The following is a 23,612-nucleotide window of genomic DNA, read 5'->3' on the forward strand; positions in this document are numbered from 1 at the left end:
CCAAAAGGCAAATAAAAAATTAAAGTGTTATAGATGATTTTAAGATGATATTATTTTACATATTATTGATACACAAAACCGGAGGTCTTGGAACAATGTAAATTCGATCGTGAATCTGCAAGAAATGTAAATAACACAAGATGTATTGTGGTTCACCCTAAGGTTTGTGCTATGTCCACACTGATATTGTATTTCTGAGAGGATTATGAAGGAGAGAGTGTGAGAGCCTCTGTAATGAGAGTGAGGCTTTGAGAGGGGGTGAGAGGGCCTAGGAATTGGCCTCCCCTAATTGTGAGGGTGAGGAGTCCTTTTATAGAATAATGGCTCATCACTTATTACATATTTGCCCCTTCCTTTATTACATAATTACATTTAAGTCCCCCGAGTATTTATACGAGATCTAAATACGAAGGCCTTAAGTATGGTATAAACACATATAATATGTTTATACTGAAAGAGATGATTTTAAAGTGTTATTTACCAAAGTGATGATACTATTTACAACCAGCTTAAATCACACTGACAGTTTGCTCTTTGAGCAAGTTTTTGACAAACCTGAACAGTAAAATTGACAAATTAAAGGTTGTAGGAGATGAATGAAAGGGACCGCTCCACTGCGTCTTTCTTTTGCTTTTGCTTTCTCCAGACATCCCTTGCTTTTTCTTTTCATTTCCTTAACGAGTGCAATATTTGCAGGAATGACAGGGACCGCTCCACTTGCGAAGCCTATGACCAAGATGTTGGCTCCCCAACTCAAAACCTTCATGGCCTCTTTCGTAAGCTTACCTCCAACCAGATCATACAAAACATCAACCTCTTTAAGCTTTCGGGGATTTCAAAAAATCCTTCACACTTAGGATAACATTTTTGCTACTCGAGTCCACCACATGATCAACCCCCAATTGCTTCAAATACTCCACCTTTTCAGCTCCCCTAGCTACAGCGATAACAATGGCTCCCACAACCTTGCCAATCTGTATGGCCGCAAGGCCAACTCCTCCAGCTGCACCAAGGACCAGCAATACTTGACCGGAGGACAAATTGGCCCTATGAACAAGTGCCACGTCTTGAGCTTGAAGTATGAGCAAGTGTCCTTGCGGCTGAGCTGAGAGAGTGTCGGAATGGAAGTGAACAGAAGACGGTCGTTGGGTCCCACATCAAGCGACGGGTCCTTCTCGTCTACTTGGAGCTGGCGTGCACGAGAATTTCCACCAGGGAGATCCGCGTCGGTCTCCGATACGTCATCGTCGGCGGTAGCTGATAGGTCATTTTTGGATTTTCCCGTCTTCTTCGCCTTCTTCGCCTTCTTGGCCATGGTATCCTTGGACGTCGAGTAGTTCATCGTCGCCGTCAGCCTCCAAGGGTCGGGTCTTGGGCCAACCGACCCGACTGCCCGTCGGAGAATGGTCTGGAACATTTTGCTTTCTCAAAGGTTTTGCGAGGTTTATGGGAGGAGGCCAACGAAACAGCAGAGAAAGAAGAAGGCTGAGAAGGTGGCTCGCTGGAGAAGGTGGCTTGCTGTTCCCAATTTGAAACCCTAAAAGCAGCAGAATTTGTGAAATCAAATCTAGGGGCTTTTGGTAGCGTGATTTTGGAGCGAAGGAAAATGAGATCGTTAGAGCAGAAAAAGCTCTACGAACAAGAACAATGAGCATAAGAAAGAAATAAACTTTTCTGAATAAAAGACACATTTTTTTTTTTGCAGATTCATGGCGGAGGTGAAAAATTGAGAGAGAACCGACATAACTTTTCGTGTCGATTCCCACAGACGGCGCCAAATGTTGATGCACAAAATCGGAGGTCTTGGAACAACATAAATTCGACCGTGAATCTGCAAGAAATGTAAATAACACAAGATGTATCGTGGTTCACCCCAAGGTTTGGGCTACGTACACACTGATATTGTATTTCTGAGAAGATTGTGAGGGATAGAGTGTGAGAGCCTCTGTAATGAGAGTGAGGCTTTGAGAGGGGGTGAGAGGGCCTAGGAATTGGTCTCCCCTAATTGTGAGGGTGAGGAGTCCTTTTATAGAATAAGGGCTCCTCACGTATTAATATTTGCCCATTCCTTTATTACATAATTACATTTAACTCCTCCGAGTATTTGTACGAGATCTAAATACGAAGGCCTTAAGTATGGTATAAACACATATAATATGTTTATACTAAAAGAGATGATTTTAAAGTGTTATTTACCAAAGTGATGATACTATTTACAACCAGCTCAAATCACACTGACAGTTTGCTCTTTGAGCAAGTTTTTGACAAACCTAAACAGTAAAATGGACAAATCAAAGGTTGCAGGAGATGAATGAAATTTCAAATTTATTAACCATTAATGGATTAATGAAAATTTGACATTAACACTAAACATGGTAGTCATACAGATTAGGAAGTCATCCATCTATAAGCCAGTCCTCATAAGTTCATTCACTTGCACTATTCTTCTATTGTCTGATAAAGAAAACAAAGTTCCTGTAAGTACTCCCTAACCATATGAGCAATAAAATCTTTCAAAAGGAATCCCTATTTTCTCCACGTTAAAGAAAACCATAAAAGCATTATTAATGACTATATCTGCAAACCAAATCTCTTTTTTTGTACCCGCTAAAGTACACATATGAATATCAAAACAAAAACCTTAAATTATCATAGCATTTCCTTTCTATCTTAATTTTTGAAAAAGGAAACACAATGGAAGAAAAAAAATCGACAATTTTATCTTGTAAATCATTACTACATAGAGTCGAAAGAACTTCAATTAAAGAAGGAGGGAAAAGAGGTGCAAATAACTGGTGCTTAATAGAAATCATTGCCTAGTCATCAGCTCTTTGTAAGCAAAGATTAGAAAAGTTTAGGATCTAGCATGATAATTTAAGTTACTTGAGATTTTTCAATGTTCGCAATCATTATGCTACTATATAAACTGATGTATTCTTCGAAAGAATATAATTGGTGTGTACTTATACGTAACACCACATATTAGCCTTAAAATCAATATGCAGAACTTAATTAACTTGCACAACACTCATTTTATTGCTTACTCACCAACTTAAATATTGGCTCTTAGATAAGAGATGTAATGGTGACTTCTTAACCTTATACGATGCACGGTACCAAAAATCGCAGAACCTCCAAAACTCTCTGAATGCCCAAAATTCACAATTATATAATCAACAAAACCCCCTGGAAAATGTTTTATACAATAGTTTTCAATATTGTTAACAAAATGCACATGTTTATGCAAGGAGTTAAACAAAATGTAAATCTTGGTATTCTTCCCTAAACTGTAGAAGCCCGCCAGACCTAAACTCTTTTCAATCTACCCTGAGTTAGTAATGATCTACTATAGGTTCTTTTGGTCTAGATAGCCATTGAATGCAATCTGAGCGTGAAGGTTACCTGATGCATGGTGGTTTAATTATCACCTGTTGCTTTTTGAGATGGAAATGGACTAATTCTTGTCTTTAGCTTAATGATATCAAATTCAGCTTGGTTCCAAACGTACTGCAGAAGCCAATTGAAAGTTAATGACATCTTTGCAAGTAAACAATAGTTTAATTTGTCATAAAATTTGATCAGCTCTGCATCACAGAGATAAGAGCACCATATAAACTTAGGTCCCTAAATATTTTCAACAAGTCAAATGACAATATTCTAAAAACGAAAACTACATTCTGGTTCTCAAGAAATATTGTAAGCTAGGAAACACCTGAAGTTGAAATAAAGAAGTGCTGTCAGAAATAACAATTCCCATCTGTTTTGGTCTTATGATCACTCACTCCCAAATTATCAGATTCTCAATACCATTTTTTCAAAACCTTGCATCTCCCAAATTATCAGATTCTCAATACCATTTTCTCAAAAACTTGCATACAACAACTAACCTTCTATTGTTTTCAATCTTTATAGATTACCGAGCAGTGTAAATTTCGGATCCTTTCTTTAAAGCCAGAGCAGATAGACAAACTAATTGTAAAATAAAACATAAAACTGAGAGAAAAAATAGATACCTGGGATAGGTGGAAACTTGTTTGCAATTTCCCATGTATATCCATAGCACGATTTTGAATTAATCTGCACAAAAAATAAGTTTTGCAGGACACATGATATCAGGGAAAAAAGGGTATACAGAGATTATGATAAATTGTGGGATGTTATGAAAGACTTCTTGTTAATACTATATGTTACCTCAGATTCTTTATAAACACCTCTAGGGGTAACAAAAGTAAGTATTCTTCACTAATTAACTCTCTCAAATGGGCTCAATTTTCAGTTTAAATTTGGTCAACTGTTTGGAGTGCTTAACGTTTTCAGATTCTTCATTTCTTAAATCGACTAAAAGAGCAAAAATTAAAATGAAATTAAAAAGGTGAACCTGGTGGTCGCCGCCACCGCCGATGAGGAGATCGAGGGGATTGATTTTAGCTTATCGGTTGAAAAGCTAGCTTTCTTCTTTCTTATTCCCATTCAGGTTCTATTATGTATCTTCTTGTTCCTTCAAAACGCTACCAGTAGTTCTAACCACGTGCCATTGGATCATAGTCCAAACAATAAAATTAAAAAAAATCTATCACATCAAGTTCAAGCCTCCACTTACAACAAACTAATGTGTGCAGACTGGGCATTCATGTGGCTTCCCTTTCTCCAGCCAAAGCCAAACAACATCATGCTCATCCTCTGCAATTAAAATACAACAAAAAAAAGACATCAAAATGATAGGAATAAGAATTTAAATGATTAATTTTTTCTTAGATTCTCAATCTTCTCTAATCAAATCAGCTAACCCTTTTCAAAACCCTACAAATAACAGATCGAAGGGTTTATGCAGACCCAAATTCAACCATTAGAGAAAAGGCAGTGGCGATGGACTTCTGGAGAGATAAAGTTGTTTGAATGAGGAGAGAGAAATGGAATTTTGGAGAGAGATGGAATTTTAAAGAGATAAAAAGCAGAAAGGCGAGCAAGAGGAAGAGAGAAGGAAGGCATTTAGTGGATTTGTGTTTGTCGTTCGTGGGTTCCGATTGGAGAGATCTGCACTGGAAGGAAATGGAAAGGTTTACTGAACCTTCTAGAGAGAGCTCGAGAAATCTGAGAGAGAACACGCGTCCATCATCAGCAACACGCGTCCAATATGTATAAACCTGGCAAAAATGAAATTAAACAAATCAAGTAAGGGTAAAATCAGAAATACACTGTGCTTATGAACAGTATTTCAGTTCATTTTCTCTTTTAGTATATATATAATTTGCTATTATTTCTTTGTCTTCCTTTTTTTTGTTACGGCTACTGGCGACCAATAGAAGCAATGAGCAAATGGACATGAGAACTTCAGAACTTTCTGGATGAATATTAAGAAAGTTGGTGTACACCTTGATACATGCACTCAACCCTTTGTAATTTATGATGTGCGTTTTTTCGTACAAACTTATTGTGGGTTCACACTAATTAATTTATTCGTCTATTATCAAATCAAATCCTCGTCACTAAATAACAAAGACCAAATGTGAGGTGTGCAAGTTGAGTAAGGTAGTGTGCTCACCCATTTGCACTCTAAGTTCGAATTTCCCATTATGTAGTTTAGGATATCATTTTGTGATAAAAAAATATCAAGACAAAGGCACCATCTATTGATATATAATGATAAATAAGTGTGGTGTTTAATTGGGTCAGCCTTAAAAGGTGCAAGACTAATACTGGAAAATCCTATGGTTCAACAATTGAATTGATACTAAATCATTTTATTGACTTGGAATTATAACAAGTAAACATTTTTGGCTTCCCAATTTGGTGGTGCTCTTCCTTTTCCCTTCTGTTATGATGAATGTTGTTGCAGAAATGTGTTATGCCCTGTGATTTGTAGTTTGTGGTGTACAACCAAAAGTTGAGATATCAGTGCTAAATAGAAAATGTTTTGTTGGGAGGATAGGAAGCTGAAAATATTAAAATGATTGAACGTCTATAATTTGATAAGTCAACTTTTAAAATATCTATATTACGCTCTAATCTAATTATGTTTTGATGTAGATTTACCTTTGTTTATACCATATTTAGGGCCTCGTATTTAGACCTCGTACAATTACTTGAGGGACTTAAATGTAATTATGTGATAAAGGAATGGGCAAATATGTAATAAGTGAGGAGTCCTTATTCTATAAAAGGACCCCTCACCCTCACAATTGAGGGAGGCCATTTGGGAGGTCATTTTTGAGGCCAATTCCTAAGGCTCCTCACCCTCTCAACGTCTCACTCCCAGAGCTCTCTCCCTCAAATAAATACAATCAGTGTGGACGTAGCCCAAACCTTGGGGTGAACCACGATACATCTTGTGTTATTTACATTTCTTGCAGATACACGGTCTGATTTACGTTGTTCCAAGACCTCCAATTTTGTGCATCAACAACCTTTGTTTATACATATATGAAATTCTTATACTTTCATGATTTTTAGGATTGAAGGTGCTCAAGCTCTGATGTAGATTTATCTTCCAGTTGCTTGTGAGTCTAAATTTAATTCAGTTTATTTATAGTATTTTCAAACACTCACTTGCATATATTTATGTTCAATAATAGGTATTATTTGTGGTAGACCTATCCCATCCGAAAGATGATTGAATATATTGAAAAGAAGATGGCGAAATTGTACTCTCAATTTAGGCATCGGTTACATCGGCACTTATCATGTGAAACACCTACAAGAGGACGAGGTAAACTTCCAAATGATCTAATGTTGAATGGGAGACCAAGAAGTCATTTGGAGTGGTTATGCGATGATGTTTACGCTACTACACTCTTTTTTATATGTATTCTATACAATCTTTTCTTGTATAAGTCCAAGTTAGATACCAATGTTTTCTTATATGGTTAAAAAAACAATTTTTTAATTAAGAGTTGATTTTGTGATAAAGCTCTGATAATCTATGTAATGTTACCGTACAGTAATATAGGGGTGCTTTACAAGTATTTTGTTAACATTAGTCATAACCATATGCATGTATTGTTTGCATTCGTATGCTTCTCATCGCTTTTAATTATGCATTTCAAATTGGTAAAATTTGAGAATGGCTAAAAGAGTACTAGAGCTGAAAGCAATTTATTTAGTGTTTATGAAAATTTGAATTAATATGTACAACTGAAATATATCACTTTATGGGTGCGTTTGTTGCACTGGACTATCTCGGACTGGACTAGCTTCAGGGACTAAACTAGGCTGGCTTGAAATAGAATAAGCTGGACTGATTTAGTAAAGCGTTTGGTATAGTATCGAACTAAGAAACATGAGTCAAATATTATATTATTTAATTTGTACCTATTAAAATTTTATTATTAATTTATATTTTTATGAATATTATATTATTACTTCAACTTTTTCTTTTGTTCTTTTCTAGAATCATGTTTTCCTATTGTTTTCTCCCCCACTATCTTCCTCCCCTCTCCCCTTTTTCTCCCTTATTTCACCCTCCTGTTCTCTGTACCAGGTTGCTCCTTGCTTTGTTGTTCCTTTTGCTTTTCCTTTGCCTTCATGTGTGAGATAGGGGTTGAATTTTGAGTTGGGGGCAAAATGCATGTGTTATTGGCTCGAAGGTGGGAGTTAGGGGCTGAATCTGGTTTGGGTTTCTGGTTTTTTTGGTTTTCTGGGTTTTTTTATTTTTTGGGTTCAAATTTTGAGAGTTGGATTTGGTTTTGAAAAGGGAAAAATTGAAAAAGTTTTGCTTTTTTGTTGCGAGTTTTGCAGGATCTGGGTTTGAAAGGGTTGTAGAATAAAGTGATAAAAAACTTATCTATTGATGAGAAAAATCAATAAACAAATAAAATCATCAAGACATAAGAATAAAGTGATCAAAAACTTATCTATTGATGAGAAAAATCAATAAACTTTCTTATGTTTGGTTACTATGAACTACAGATGAGACGAGACGAAGGCTTTCTAAAAAGTGAAAAAGGGTCACTGTTGTACCCCAAAAGTCGAAAAAATAATAATAAACTACTCATAGGAAACCTAAAATAATAAAATATTAAATCCATTCTTTAGAACCGGATGACTACTCCTAGGAAACCTAAACTAATCACTATAGACTACTTCCTATAAACTAATCAAATAAAAAGATTTATTGAAATGTGTGTGTCAATGTGTATGATTTGAAATATAATAATAATAAATTTTGATATTGATTAAAGTAAATAATTTATGTAATATTTATTAACTCTTACTTTCTAAAAGTAGTATTATTTTTCAAAACTTTTACTTATTGGGTGGGCTATAACAATTAAAAATAATAAAATAGTCTAAATCATCAGTATTTTTAACCTTAAACAATTAAAACTCTCCCTATGCTAGAGCCCACCCTAGCCTTGTTACTGCCTCCGCCGTTGCCGGCAGTTTCTTACACAACACAAAAATGACGGGTTTCGAGTCAACTCGATAACTAATCGAGTCATTATCGGGTGATCCGTTAAGAACCCATTAATAACGGGTTCTTAATGGGTATACACGCGGGTAACACGTGGGTAACCAGTTTTGACCCATTAAGAAAAATAATTTATAATTTTAAAGTTTAATTACTAAAAAATTTATTATAAAATCCATATTGTATATAGTGGTATATTCTATATTAAATATATTTATTTTTGTATTATTATTCTATGTAAGTTAAAAAATTAATTTTATTCATTTAATTATTTTTATTATGAGAGTTTCTTATTATCACTAATAGGATAAATTTTACTTTCATATGTTGTTGTCCAAAATTAAAATCAACTAGTATAGTAGTAGTATAGGCAATAAGACATCCCTACAAGTATGAAACATGTGAAAGAATATATAAACACTCGTGATTCATCATTCCTCCACGAGTAGACAATGGTTACACTTACATTATCGTTTAGATTTTTAAAACCCTCCAAACCGTCATGAATAGTGTTTTTTATTTGAGTGTAAAAGTAATAAAATTAAAAATAATTACTGTAGAAGTGTAAGAAATGTAAATATATATATATATATACACACACAATCACTCGTAGTGACAAGTTTTACAACTTTCGTGAAGGGGTCAACTTCGAAATCCGACACTATAATCGATAAACCTTAAACTTGTATTTAACCGTCGATTGTCATTTAAGCTTTATTCTTTATATTGAATATCATTTTTTAAATTGTCTTTTTTGAAAACATGATCTTTTAGGGGGTGTAGGAAGATGAACGGCTCGGATCTTTGATATCACGTCCCGATATTTACGGTTAATTGAAATATGAGCCGATGTTATACAGTTTGTAGAGACTTTATAAACACCAAGCAATATTTTCACTAACGGTAAAACTTTGAACATAATATCAACGATCCGAACCGTTCATCTTCATGTATCCTCTAATAGATCATGTTTTGAAAAAACAAAATCTGAAAAAACAAAATTTGGTGAGAAAAATGAAGCATAAATGTAAACAACAATCGACGGTTAAATTTTGATCTATGATTTATATGATTATAGTGGCACATTTCAAAGTTAAGCCCTTCACGAAAGTTGTAAAGCTTGTCATTACGAGCGTTTACATATTTTTTCTATATTTTTCACACCTCAAATAAAGCCTCACTGAGAAGAGAGTGCTAATGTAGAAAGCCTCATTGAAAATATCATCAACATAACTCTTGAAGACAATATATCAAGTCAAAGTTCCAATACCGTTTCCCATGGTGATTGATGAAAATTGAAGAGTTTGATTGTAAGAAAATGTGCAAGGTTCCAAACCTTGAAACATAACTCCCTTAATTTTGCAAATCTTTTGAACATTTGATATTTTGTAATGTTCTAATGTTTTTTTATTTTATTATACTCTTATTTTGGGTATGTAAATATGTAATACTTGAAAGACAAATGCGTTTTTATGTTTTGAATGTGATAATATAGTATGTATATACTTATTTAGTATTATGTTTTTCATTTGATTATTTATTGGTTTAAAATATATTTTCCTTAACGGGTAACGGGTCTGGTCATATTACCTATTAATATTATCGGGTAGATTTCGGCTCGGGTCATTTTACCCGTTTATTTTAATAGGTGTTACACAACACGACCCATTAAGATATCGGGTATGACACGAAAATGATACGAACACGAGAAACACGACACGAATGCTAGGTCTAATATAAAGTGATAATTTGGTAGGAATCCAGATCCTAACCCAGCAGGGCCGGCCCTGAGGGTAGCCAAGGTAGGCGGTCGCCTAGGGCCCCCAAGTTCGGGGGGACCCCAAATTTTTTTATACATGTATATAAAATATAAATAAAGAAAACGTAAGAAACATCACAATTAGTTCGTTGCTGCAGTGGAAACGGTTCCACTCCGTTTTCATTGAAGTGGGGTGGGCAGTTCGAAACACCTTTTAGGCATTAGTTTTTTATTTTTTCAAATCTATGAAATTAAAGATTAAAATTAAAGATAAATTGCTCTTTAAAATTTTTAAAATTACAAGAATCAAAGGGAGTTAAAATAATTCAACAAATATTAATTTTGAATGAATTTAAAATTTTCGACTTTAGAAAAAAAATAACAAAACCTCATGTTAGTGGGTCGTTTATGTTTAAATTCTTATTTATTTTAAAAAATATTTTAAATAAAAATTGTATAAATAGAAAAAACTTGAGTTTAAATAAAAAAACATACAAAGGCCACACGTGTGACAAGAAGCTAGTGAAATTAATGGCCTCAATCTGTCCAAATGCATTTTTTTTACTTTTGCTTTTGAAAATAACCTAAAAAAAATAACAAAAACCAAAATAATCATAACTTTGTAATCCTTTTTCTTTCAACTTCCCAGTCTTTCTATTTCTATTGAATGTTTAAGCAACTATCACTTTGTCCTGAAGATTGTAATTTGAGGTAACCAAACTTTGAATTTAAATTTTCTTTTTCAATAATTTATTGTTAAACTAGGTTATTCTAAAATTTGATTCGCTAGTGTGTGTTGATTTTAGAAAGAACACAAGACAACCACTTGGCATTGTTGAATTATTATATTCGTCAATCAAGTTTTATTGTTTTTTACTCTCTTAATCATCAAGTTTTATTGCTCTTCACTCTCAATCTTAGTGCATTTGTGTCTAAAGACATGTGACATGTAATATTAAGTAATGTTAGTATATCTTTTTTCTTTTGATATTATTTTTTAATGATATTCGATGAAGAAATATATTTTTTATGTAATTAGCGAATTTTTTTTTACTACATACAAATATACAAAGAATCAATGGTCCAAGAACTTTAGGGCCCCACTTTGAAGACTCGCCTAGGGCCCCCAAATTCTCAGGGCCGGCCCTGCAACCTGGATATTCTTTCAGAACCCCAGCAGAGGGAACACTCTTCCTTTCATCTCTCTCTATGACCTCTAGGTTTTGTCTCAATTACTTTCTCAATTGATGTTATAATAATTGTTAAAATTGTTAGATTTAGGGTTTGGATAAATTAATTGTAGGGATATTGATTGTGGTTTCAGTGTTTTGGTATGTCCCCTGCACAGTGCAAAATTCCGGTACTATTTGGGAGTTTTGGTATTGCGAGTCCTGTGTTTGGCTTAGATGGGGGCTTGAATTTGGCTAGTGCTAGTTTATCAAAAATAATAATACTTAGTCTTGTTATTTTATTGCAGGTGTGGGCTTGAATTTAATGTAATTGCTCTTACTTATGAGGCTAGTGATGATGAATTTTATTTCAGGAATATCGTATAATTTGTCCCTTTATTATGTTTTCTTGTTGGTTGATAACTTGTGTTAATCTCCCATTCAACTGATGATGAGAATATTGTATATTTTGCCCCTCTATTATGCAGAACACACTGAGCAAGGAGCTTTCTGCAAGTAACTTTGATTATGCTGGGTATATATTGTATATTTTGGTTTTTTGTGCCTTGTGTTTACACACATGGATGATGTCCTTAGCATTTTCTTGGATGTCGGAGTAGTTTGTTCATGTCTAATGCTAGACATGAGCAAGGAGCATTGTGCAACTAAGTTTGATTCTCCTACTAGTTACAAACTGTAGCCATTAATATAATATCAAGTTGTTGTGAGAATGTTCTTAAGTTTCAGAATTTCCTTTGTTTTCTTGAGGGTTACTAATCAATCCCAGAGTTGAATTGCTTCTTAACTATTATTGTGTTGGCATCTAGAATAGCTTTCGACAATTTCCACCACAGGAGACTTCCTTCAGGTAATTTATCTTTTGGCGAATTCATATTAAATTGTTGTTGGTTACTAATCTTTCCTCTCACTTAATCTTTCTTCTCTCTCTCATCTCTATCTGTCACTCTCACGCACTCTCTCATCTCTCTCTCTCTCTCTCTCTCTCTCTCTCTCTCTCTCTCAATCCCCGAAATGTATTTTCTACCCAAATTTTATTTTTTTCATTAATGTGTTTTTGGAGTTAATTAATTGGGTTTGGTGTGGGTGGAGTTTGGGGTATGCCAATTTTAGGAGAGATTATGCCGATTTTTTGGTATTATTTTATGTTGTTTTTTGGTTATTTGACCATGTTTGTTTTGTTCGTAGGGAATCGTTGAGACTTTGAAGGCGAAAGTTGAGGATTAGGACGCTATCGGACCATATCGCCCACCACTACCACCACATTAGAATTGTATTAGAATTTTATTATTGTACTTTCTTAATTTATGTGTACATTTTTAATATAATATATATTATGGATAATTTGATCACTATTTTTCATATGTAATTTTATTTTGAATATGTCAATTTAAATTAAAGTAATTAAGAAAATAAAGATACAATTAAATTAAATTTAAAAAGTACAAATTCGAAAAATCATGCGCTACCAAATATTTCATCGCGCAAACAATTACTATAACTAAATTAAAATAAGAGAAATAATAAAACAAAAATAAAATGCCTTGCGCAACAAAATATTTCGTCTCACAAACAATTAATTTCGTCGTGCAAAGTATTAAATTAATTTAATTAAATAAAAAATAAAAAACCAAAAACTTTGCGTGACGAATATTTGTTTTTGTCGCGCAAACCCTATCGTAACGAGTTTTGCTCAACCAATCATGCGCACCAAAAATTTCATCTTGCCAGATTTTGAGTGACAAAATCATACTTTGCACAATAAATCTTATTTCGTCGCGTAAAGTGTTTTTTTATAGTAGTTTATATTGTGTCACTGTGATTTGAACAGGGAGATTGAACTTTATTTGGAATGCGATTCAGTGCTCATGTTATGAATAGTGTAATGCTTGAATATTATTCATATCTCAGAACCACCTATGTCTGTGAGTATGATCGGCAAAATATTTTTCTTAGAACTACAAAAAGGAGAGATATTATGGCAACATGTGTAAGTTTATATTTGATGCAGTAAGAATTGGGTGTTTATTTAATTTTTTTTTTTAGTACATCGATATTTTTACACTAAGGGGAGGGGGAGTTCAGTGAAACTATACAATGGGCAACCTAATTTGGTATCGAATTCACCATCCACGAGATTCGAACCGAAGACCTCTCCCTAAGAATTGGGTGTTTATAAATACACGTTATAACTTAGTAGAATAATTTGTTGAAATATCCCACATTGATTATATCTATGTGAAAAGAAGAGTTTAAACATCTCAACCTCACTCCAACTAATACCAAGACCTTTTGTGATTATACCCCACATCTGACACATTGAAAAAGATGTTTTTGCTTTTATTTATAATGAGCCTATTATACCATGCTTTTCATGACATAAAACCTCACCTACAACAATTACAACTTGTTTGTATTCATCATTATGAAGTTAATATTGTCTACTATGTCTTAAAGGTTTGGTTGTCTAATATTTTTTGGGACCTTTTGCCCTTTTCATCCCTTTCCCGCCCTTCAATTCCTAACTTCGTCACTGGCTATGATTGAACCCGTATTGAAGTACCTTTCTTCGCCGCCCTTCATCATCTCTTTTTACAAGTAATTTGTCACTAATTATATAAAAACAACTAAAAATTAGATAATTATAAAAATAAAAATAAATGCTCTTGGTTTCAACTTTTTCCAACATTTATCCATCAATCAACCAAATATATTGAACGATCTATTAGTTGAGAGTGATAAATAAGAGAGGACAAAGAAATTAAGAAAAGAGGATAATGGCCTCAAAGGATTGGTAAATGTTCTTAATTCTTCTTCATATGTATATATTAGTCTCATAATAGATTATCAATAATATGATTCAAATTCACTTCTGACGAAAATCAAACCCAAAACATCTCACTTACAAGTGAAAAGAAATATCACTAGACCGCAATACTAAATTGCTCTTCATACATAAATTTGTTCCAATGTGATTCATCCTTTAGCCATCATACATACTTTTGAAAAACATTAAGCAATAGGAAATTGAAACATTTATTTCAGCCAACCAGAAATTGACATATTATGTGCCTATACAAATTTTGGCAATGAATGTAACAATTTCTTCCTATGGGACAGAGATCCCAGTCGGATCTCCCCCACCAAGTCCTAAGAATCCAGAGATTTGGACTAATGAAATTTGATTTAACAGTTACAATTATTATCATTTTTAGAAAAGCTCTCATATTTGTAGTCGTTTGATCAAATTTCAATAATTTGGATCTCCAAATGCTTAAGATTTGATGGGCTGAGATCTGGCTGGGCTCTCTGTCCGTTCCTATGTTACGTCCACCACTATTTCTTTTTGAATTATCTTTTGTTTTTGGTAAACAAATTATTTGAGGCTGCTATGATTATTATGCCACGTGGCAAATCGTTTGTGGCTGAGTTCATTTCTTTTGGCTGAGTTTGTTTTTCCCCCAAAACATGCCGAATTTAGTTTTGTTTATTATTTTTATTTTTCACCTTTGAACCTCATCCACAAACTCTTTCTTTCGAGGTTACATTCGTAGTGGAACGAAATCCACTTTGGATCTTACACTCATGCCCATGGACCGAGCACTTTACACCATTCATTTTAAATTATACAATCTTTATTAGCTCATTTTACTTTCACAAATAATCTATTTTTAACATCCAGACATATCTCGGACAATGGTTTTAATATTTATTTTGTAAACGACCTATACTATATTAGAAAAACAAAATTTGTCCCTTTTTTTAGTAAATTTGCTACGTTCATGTTGTAGACTTAATTATGGTATGTCATGTGGCATGGCTTTTCCTCATGTATTGGAGAGCAACGCTAAACTCGTATTATTGATACAATGTTATTTACAAAAGCAATTTTACACATTATATTACCCCATTAGCACAAGTCATCAGAATAGTAGTGTATATGAGTTATGAAATCTTTTTCCATGTAAAAAACTATAACATGTAAGGAATTTCTCACAAAGGAAAGCTTCCCGCGAACTTTTATCTTGGTATACTTTTATTGAAGTTTAATTTGGATTGGCGACTCTATTGGATGATCCTCTAGAGCAAACCAGCCAAGGCAATGAGTCACTCTATTGGATTGGCGACTAACATGGCCAAAACAAGTTTCAGAGATCCGTATCCTGTGTATCTAATAAATAATATGAAACTTACGAATGATTAGTAAAGTCGTTTACATGGATTAATAACTTAATACAACAGTGTGAAAAATATCATGTCGCAATTGATGTCGTTTTTGTTTCATGATATTCAAGTTTGAAATTTGGAAATTCATCTTCTGTATAATCTTATGAGGTTTGATGTCTTATTCCAAAAGTAATTTTTGATGTACTGTATTAAGATGAAAGGTTGAACAAAGAACTGTATCAATTTGGTGGCAATCCAAGATCCTTTGTCATGTTTCTCTCTCATTTATGTCGGCGCCCTATGAACGGTCCGTTCTATGTCCACGGGGCAGCTTGCGCAAACCGCGTTCGCTGTTCCGTACAGTATACGAGTCACCAAACCCCTAAAAGGATCCTCTTAGTGGGATCACAGATATTTATGAATCGTGTCCGCTCATTGTATATTGTGTTTTCAGTTTTTATCAGGTTCGAAGTGATTTATGACCTCATAATGTTCGATAAACGAATTCGCAAATTTTCACAAAGAAAATCCAAATACAATCCGGATTCAGCAAACCCAACCGGCGACCGACGCGTTTCCCGGGTTTGTTTCCATTACCGACTCTTCAAACGCTACGTCATCGGGGGGCCCACAGTGCACAGCTGGAGGCGCTTTTACGGACGTAGCCTCAGGAGTCAGGAGGATGAGTTTGTGGATGAGAATCCAGGATTAAAGACGGAAAAATAATTAAAAAAAATGCGAAATAGAAAAAGCAAAAAGCGGATGTGTGGGCTAGAGCCTACGACGCACTGAGCCGCTAAGTGGTCGACACGTGTCGTGATCCTGAGGCACGTCGTGGGAAGGAGGGAGGCTGTGAGGCTTCGGCAGCCTCAAATAAATAAATAATTAATTAATTAAAAAAAAAGAAAAAAATGGGTGGAAAATAATTTGTGGCTGAGATTGCTCGTTGCTCTCAACAACTGGAGCTTCTGGGAGCTTTGGTGTTAGGTCTCTCTGACTGAGAGCGCTTTCTCTCTACTCACCCAAACTCTCATTGTTTCTCTCTCTTTATTATACTCTTTCTGTGGAGGCTCTTGGATTTGGTTTTTGGTTTTTGAGTTTTCGAACGGTTCCGATCCAGTCGCCATTGCCGGAAACTATGCCTTCTCCGGCGAGTGTCCGGTGAGTTACCGGACTCTGTCAGTCGCTCTTCTCGAATAGAAAGCTCTGAATCCGCCATGGATGTCTCAGAAGGTACGCTTTCGTTTTCTTTTGGAATCGACCTTGTTCTTTACTCTCCGTTTGGTTGCTGATGAGAAAATTCAACAATTTTATCAAAATTAACGAATGAATGAGTGAAAGATGAGCTTTTGAGCTTCGTTTCCGATTGAGAAACCGACTCGGAAGTTCATCTGAGCTGAGGAAGTGGCGAATAAGCTTCGATTTTGAACAATTGAGCTGAATTTTCTGGCTTGATTTGATTGATTTTCTCGGCAACCAAACGGATGTCTTAAGAAATGGCCTGTTTGTTTACTGATCGAACTTTCTCTCTCTTATTGTTCGCCATGTTTGTTCTTGCTTCGTAGTTAAAGGTTTTGGCGTGTACCGGTTCGTTTTGGTGAGGATTCTGAATAAAGAAATTTATTTTTGTACTTTCGGAGAAGCGTCCATCTAGCTCTCTCTGTGTTGCGGTGGAATCTGAAATTTTAATTCGATCACTTGTGCTTTCGATTCGGTTTTCGATTTCTTTTACTTTCATGTGAAAATTGGACTGCTTAATTCTACTGCTTTAGAACCAGAGACGGATCTCTACCGATTGCTGTGCCTTATTTTTCTTTTGCAGTAGCTGTAGGAGTAGAATCACCACTTTCTCGGCCTTTCTTTAGTAGTACAACCGAGACGGCTTTACTCGTAATAGCTCTCGGTGCTTTTACAAATGAGAGAAGGTCCTTGTTCTATCCATTGCTCGTCAGGGAGGATTTGAAGCAGCGCGAGCTACCCGGTTCCGGTAAATGGACACAAACTCATCTGGAGAAGACCTTTTCATCAAGGTAACCTAGGCTGGAGTCTGCTTTGTTGAAATTGGAAGTATATTAGTGAGGGCTAAGTAGATGAATCATTGGATTTGAATGTGTATTAGTGAGTGCTAAGTAGATAGATTATTGGATTTTTGTTAATGGTAGGCACGAAAGCCTTATACGATTACCAAGCAACGAGAGCGATGGACAGAGGAGGAGCATAATAGGTTTCTTGATGCCTTGAAGCTCTATGGCCGAGCATGGCAGCGCATTGAAGGTTCCAATTCATTAGCTTTAATTTGGTAGTATCCCTTGAGTTCATTTCTATACTTACAGCTATTGGGAAAGGGCTGCAAGTGGATTGATTTTTATTTATGAACTGTATTTCTTATTAGTCTCGAGCTGAATCTGCTAAATATCTTTTGTTAGAAATGACTCGAAACCTTATTTTTGACGTTTTTTTCCTTATTTGAGACATCATCTTTCTCCTCTTCTCCCCCCTTTTCTTCTGTTTTTGTTTAACAGATCATATTGGAACGAAGACTGCTGTGCAGATCAGGAGTCATGCTCAGAAGTTCTTTTCAAAGGTTAATGGGTACCTTCTCGCCTTATGGTTATTTGATATGTACATTTTTTATTCCGATTGCTTGGTTTTCCAAAACATTGATCCTTTCATTTGCACTACTAGGGTTTTATAAAATGCAGTTGGTAATTTGTTTTATAATAACAGGTGTCACATTTTTCTGTTGCCGTGACTATAATCATCCTGTCATCTCATTTAGCTATGAAATACTATGAGGACCGTTACAGATTCTTGTAAATGCTACTCTAGTAGAGTGCATTTGTTCATTCATAAGCTTGCTAGCCATGCTAAATTTGATAAAAAGGATAGACCAGTGCATATGGTTCCCATCAATATGAGGTCTGGAAAGGGTAAGATGTAGCTGCCCGTACCAGAGTTTTCAGTGATGCTGTTTTTCCATGACGCAAACCCTCAACCATCAGTAGTTTGGGGCAAGCCATACATTGGGTGAAAATGTTATCTTTGCATTTTTAATGCTTATGCATGACATATCAAATGTACTGTGAATAGACTGAAATAAAATTTCAAACTTGAACAAACACGGCTATTAGTTTTTTGAGTTTTGAGGGTAAGGGAATTTAGTTTAGCTGCATGGTTTCTTGCTCATTCTCACTCTTTGTCAAGAAATTCCTCTACAATAGTTTATCTCCAAAAATAGGTCTTAATGGAAAATTTGGAAAGAAACTTTTGTTAAAAAATGGAGGCCAATTGTTATGATGTTGTCAAGGAGATTTCAGCAGTATACGATAGGTCTTAGATATAACATGATAAAGTCTTTATCGACCGTCTGACTGTCCATATTCCATCTACAGTTAGGAAAATATCGGTGGATGGACTGTTTTTTTAATACCCTGAAGATGTTAGCCATGAAACCAAAAAGTAAAAGATGTCAGTTAGCGCCTTAGTGAACGTTTACTAGTCATCCACTCTAGGGGATGGCTTGACCTTATAGAAAAGGGCAGCCTTGAAAGTTTGGAAAGCTATATAGGTTGGTCTCGCATCATTATACCTATGCAGCCATCTGTACAGATCAGTAACTGGGAAGTTGCAATATATCATTTATGTCAAAAGACCACAAGCAAATTATGGACTATGATGTGTACACTAATTATTCTCTCTGCATACTCAGAGTGATGTTTGCTAACTAAAAACCGACACTTATTACACGAATTAGCTTAAGATTGACTGGTCTACGACAACTTTGATTCATGCATAAGCCTTCTAGGATGTTTATTAGGTGTGGATGGAAAGGCACACGATTTTTATTCTTACTACAGTCCGTTCGAAATTTTGGCTCAACTACAGTGGTTACTCTTAGGTTTCAATGAAAGAAAACTTTACTGTTAGGTTTAAAGGTGAAACAGAGAGTACAGTTTGGGGAAATATATAGCTTTTTGGTCTTTTATGGGTATAGATGTATAGTGGGAGTAATATGAAAAAGTCGCTATGGACCTTATGACTCTCCCCTCCCCTTGGAACATTTTGTTAGAAAACGATGTAATACGCAATCTGCAGTTGGGAAAATATCAATTAATGGATTGTGTGTTTTTTTTTTCATGCTGTGAAGATGTCTGTCATGGTCCTTACTGAGCGTTTTCTAGTCATTCATTTTAGGGGAGGGCTTGACCCTAGGGAGTTTGAAAAACTATATAGGTTGCTCTTACATGATCATACTAGTGCAGCTATCCGTAGTTCGGTTACTTCCATACATATCAGTGACTGGGAAGCTGTTGCAATATACCATTTATGTGACAGGCTAACATCAAATTTTGGACTAAAAAGTGATGGCACTTGGTAGATGATTAGCGTAGATTGATCTGTCTACTAGGACTTTGATTAGGTGATTGGAAGGACACATGATTTGTTTCCGACTACACTTTGGACAAGCTTTAAACTTAAAGACACGGAAATTAATTCATCAGGCAGCAGAGATAAACAGAAAGATCTTTGCTCCAGTACCTCCATCGTACTTGGTCTCATAGCCACCTCAAATCTTTTTGAAACCGTGAATATGATCATTTACTGTTTCTAATGCTTATCTGTACTATATGAATATTTAAGTTTCCATTTGTTTGGTATCAGATTTTAGAAGCTATAAAGGAGAAACAAATATCGTATACAAATTTATTTGGTAGGTAAACAAAAGTAAATTCTGGGGGACCATGTTAGATGTTGTTGTAAATTGGTCAGTCCCAATGAATTAACATGCCATCAACTTCCTCCGATTATTGTTGTATCCTCAATTGGAACTCATCTCTCATCTGAAACATAGAGTTCAATTTATTGAGGGTATCAATGGACGTCACCCTTTTAACTTTACAATGGAGTTGTTCCAGAATGGTCTTGATTGGAACTTTAGGGCAAAAAGCTTCTGCTCTTATTCAAGACTTTCCAGTGTCGTACATTTTAGCCGCTTACTCATGGATAGTTGAAAATGACTTTCAGTTTCAATCCATCGTCCTCTTCATATTAACACTCCTTAACCATACCATGAGGTCATTATCCTCTTTCTTTCTCCTCTTCCACCTAGAGACTAGAGTACACATTTCTTAAACATTGTTACACATTACATTGATATGCACTAGTTTTTTCTGGGTCTACAATTTCTGTATGGTTATCACATACATATTTCAGAAAAGAAAAAAAAATGGGTTAAATTTTTTATTCTCGAGCTCTTCCAATTTCACCTGAGTAATTGAGACATTTCGCTCCATTCCAATAATTCTTATATCAAACTTTGAACATGAATACTGACACAAACAGGTTTTGCTTTCAGCTGGAGAAGGAGGCACACAATAAAGGTGTTCCAATGGGACAATCAATTGACATAGATATCCCGCCTCCACGTCCCAAGAGGAAACCAAGCAATCCTTACCCTCGAAAGTCTAGTTCAGCTGCCACGACATTGACCACTCCGCATGTGGGAGCAAAGGATGGAAAACTTTTATCTTCAGCATCTTCTTCACACTGTCCACAAGTAGTGGATTTGGAGAAAGAGTCACCTCATGAGGTTATTATTTATATTATCCATTTTTTCAATCCGCAGACTTTTTATGTTCTCACGGTTCATGTTATAGTACTTAATCTGCAATTTCCTTATCAGAGACCTACTGAAGAAGAAAATCCGAAAAATGGAAAAGAAAATCAGGATGAAATTTGCTCAGAAGCCGTCACTTTGCTCCAAGAACATAATTGTTCCTCTGATTCTACTGCAAACAAAAATTCTCTACCTACACAGGTGGTGCTGAGAAATGCTTGCACTTTTCAGGAGTTTGTGCCTTCGCTGAAAGAGGTAATAAGTCAAGATGTAACAACTGAATCTTATGTTACTATTGAACTTAATGGAAATCAGAATATGAAGAAAAATGATGCCAAAAAGATAGTTCAAGTTAATGGCACAAGTGGAGCCTCAGTGTCAGAGAACACTAATGCTCTTCATAAGAAGTTGGTTCAAGGTGAGAAAGCAGATGATTTGAATTGTGCATTGCCAACAGATGGGATGCAAGGCACTCAGAACTACCCAAGGAATGTTCCTGTACATGTACTGGATGGCAGCGTAGGAGCGTGTAATCAAACTACACCTGCAGATATGTCATTCCCTGACTCCGGTTTCCATCCTATGGGGAAGGTTCATGGACAGCCTAACCTATTTGCAAATCCAGCCGCATCTACTACTACTGAACATGAAAGTAATGCATCAAGATCTACTATTCACCAATCGTTTCCAGCTTTTCACCCTCCCTTCACACCATTCCACCATGGTCAAAAGGACTACCAATCATTTCACCACATTTCCTCAACATTTTCTAGCCTTGTTGTGTCGTCTCTGCTACAAAACCCTGCAGCCCATGCTGCGGCTAGCTTTGCAGCCACATTTTGGCCTTATGCAAATTTGGAAAATAAGGAAGACTCTCCTGCATGCTCCTCTGCTGGAGGTTTTCCACTGAACCCCCCTCCAAGTATGGCAGCAATTGCTGCTGCCACTGTAGCTGCTGCAACTGCATGGTGGGCAGCCCATGGATTGCTTCCCTTGTGCGCTCCTGTTCAAACTTCTATGAGCTGTCCTCCCATGCCCATGACTGGGGAGATTCCGTCTGTGAATACTGATCAAGATCCCGCAGTGATGATAGAGAGAGGCGAGAATTCTCTTCAAATTCCTTCTGTGGAGGATCAACAATTGGAGCCGGAACACTTGGAAGCTGTGGATGCTCAGCATTTAGCTTCACAATCACCAAACAGGTCATCATCGCACTCTGATAATGGAGGTGCAGAGCCAAATACAGAATTGAAGTCTGCTGATGACGAGAAGGCTGTAGCATCAACTGCTCAAGTTAATGATTCAGACAATGCAAAGAGTAGAAAACAGGTTTTCTTTGATATTGTTCGGTTGCATAGTACTGACTACTAGTCCTCCTTTCAATGCTTTGTACCCTTCATGTATTTTCAATAAAACGTGTGTTTCTTATTAAAATAATAAACAAATGTCAGGTTGACCATTCTTCGTGTGGCTCCAACACACCTTCCGGCAGCGACATAGAGACGGATGCATTAGAGAAGCATGAGAAAAGCACAGAAGAACCAGAAGAACCAGAAGAACCAGAAGAACCAGAAGAACCAAAAGAACCAAAAGAACTTGATCTAAATCTGTTAGCATCTGATTCTAATTATCGTCGCAGTAGAAGTATCAGCAACATCAATGATCCATGGAAAGAGGTTTCTGAAGAGGTAGTTTAACATCTATCTGAAGCAATCGATTTTGATCAATCTTTCGTTTTTTTTTTTTAATCAATTAGTCTCTTATCACGTTAAATACCTTTGTTAGGGACGGATGGCCTTTCAAGCGCTATTCGCAAGAGAGGTACTGCCCCAGAGTTTTTCACCGCCTTCACACTGCCTCACAGTTAATGAGCATCAGTATGCTACAGAAGCAGCAAATCAAAATTCTGACGAGAAAGATAGGAATGCATCTGCATCACAATTTGACTTGAAATCATGGATGTCATTTCCGTATCCTCCAGAAGCGGAGAAAAGTGTGTCACCAGCACGAGGCAGCAACACTGAAGGGCTACTGACACTAGGACTTAGCCAAGGGAAACTCAAGGCCCGTCGAACAGGATTCAAGCCTTACAAGAGGTGCTCCGTAGAGGCCAACGAGAACCGGGTGGCCAATGCCAGCAGCCACTGCGAAGAGAAAGGCCCGAAGAGGTTACGCTTAGAAGGGGAAGCTCAAACTTGACATTCCATATTGCGTGCAAAATCAACGGAAACCTTTGTTTTTGCACGCAGGTTGTATTTTCCGCTCCTTTATATAGTTCGTTTGTGTTTTAATTTCGAGTCCAGCAGATCAGAAACTTGTCTTTGGCGTGTGTACCATAATCTATATACATTTGATCGTTTCACTATCTCGAAGCTCTGCAACTGCAGTTGTAGACTCGCGTAATTAGACCCTCGATAAAGATCATTTCAAGTGTTTGATTGATGGACCTTGATGATTACATCTTTTATTTGTATT

General features: G+C 35.9%; 1 protein-coding gene across 5 annotated transcripts; it reads left to right on the forward strand.

Moving 5' to 3' along the window:
* Window positions 1-16,433: 16,433 nt before the first annotated feature.
* Window positions 16,434-23,502, forward strand: LOC103406243 (protein LATE ELONGATED HYPOCOTYL). 5 transcript variants are annotated; one of them, XM_029099851.2, is made up of 9 exons: window positions 16,434-16,753; window positions 17,086-17,117; window positions 17,343-17,550; window positions 17,683-17,794; window positions 18,043-18,104; window positions 20,877-21,110; window positions 21,204-22,466; window positions 22,589-22,825; window positions 22,923-23,502. In XM_029099851.2, exons 3-9 carry the CDS (start codon window positions 17,512-17,514, stop codon window positions 23,334-23,336), a joined length of 2,361 nt encoding a protein of 786 aa, XP_028955684.1. In that variant the 5' UTR covers window positions 16,434-16,753; window positions 17,086-17,117; window positions 17,343-17,511; the 3' UTR covers window positions 23,337-23,502. The 5 variants fall into 5 exon arrangements, with proteins under 5 accessions (XP_028955684.1, XP_028955689.1, XP_070680581.1 ...); XM_029099856.2 differs by having other exon boundaries at window positions 16,453-16,753; window positions 17,346-17,550; XM_070824480.1 differs by lacking the exon at window positions 17,683-17,794 and having other exon boundaries at window positions 16,506-16,753.
* The last annotated feature ends 110 nt before the right edge of the window (window positions 23,503-23,612 follow it).

This window comes from Malus domestica, chromosome 01, assembly GCF_042453785.1.
Source record: "Malus domestica chromosome 01, GDT2T_hap1".
NCBI classification, from domain to species: Eukaryota; Viridiplantae; Streptophyta; class Magnoliopsida; order Rosales; family Rosaceae; genus Malus; species Malus domestica.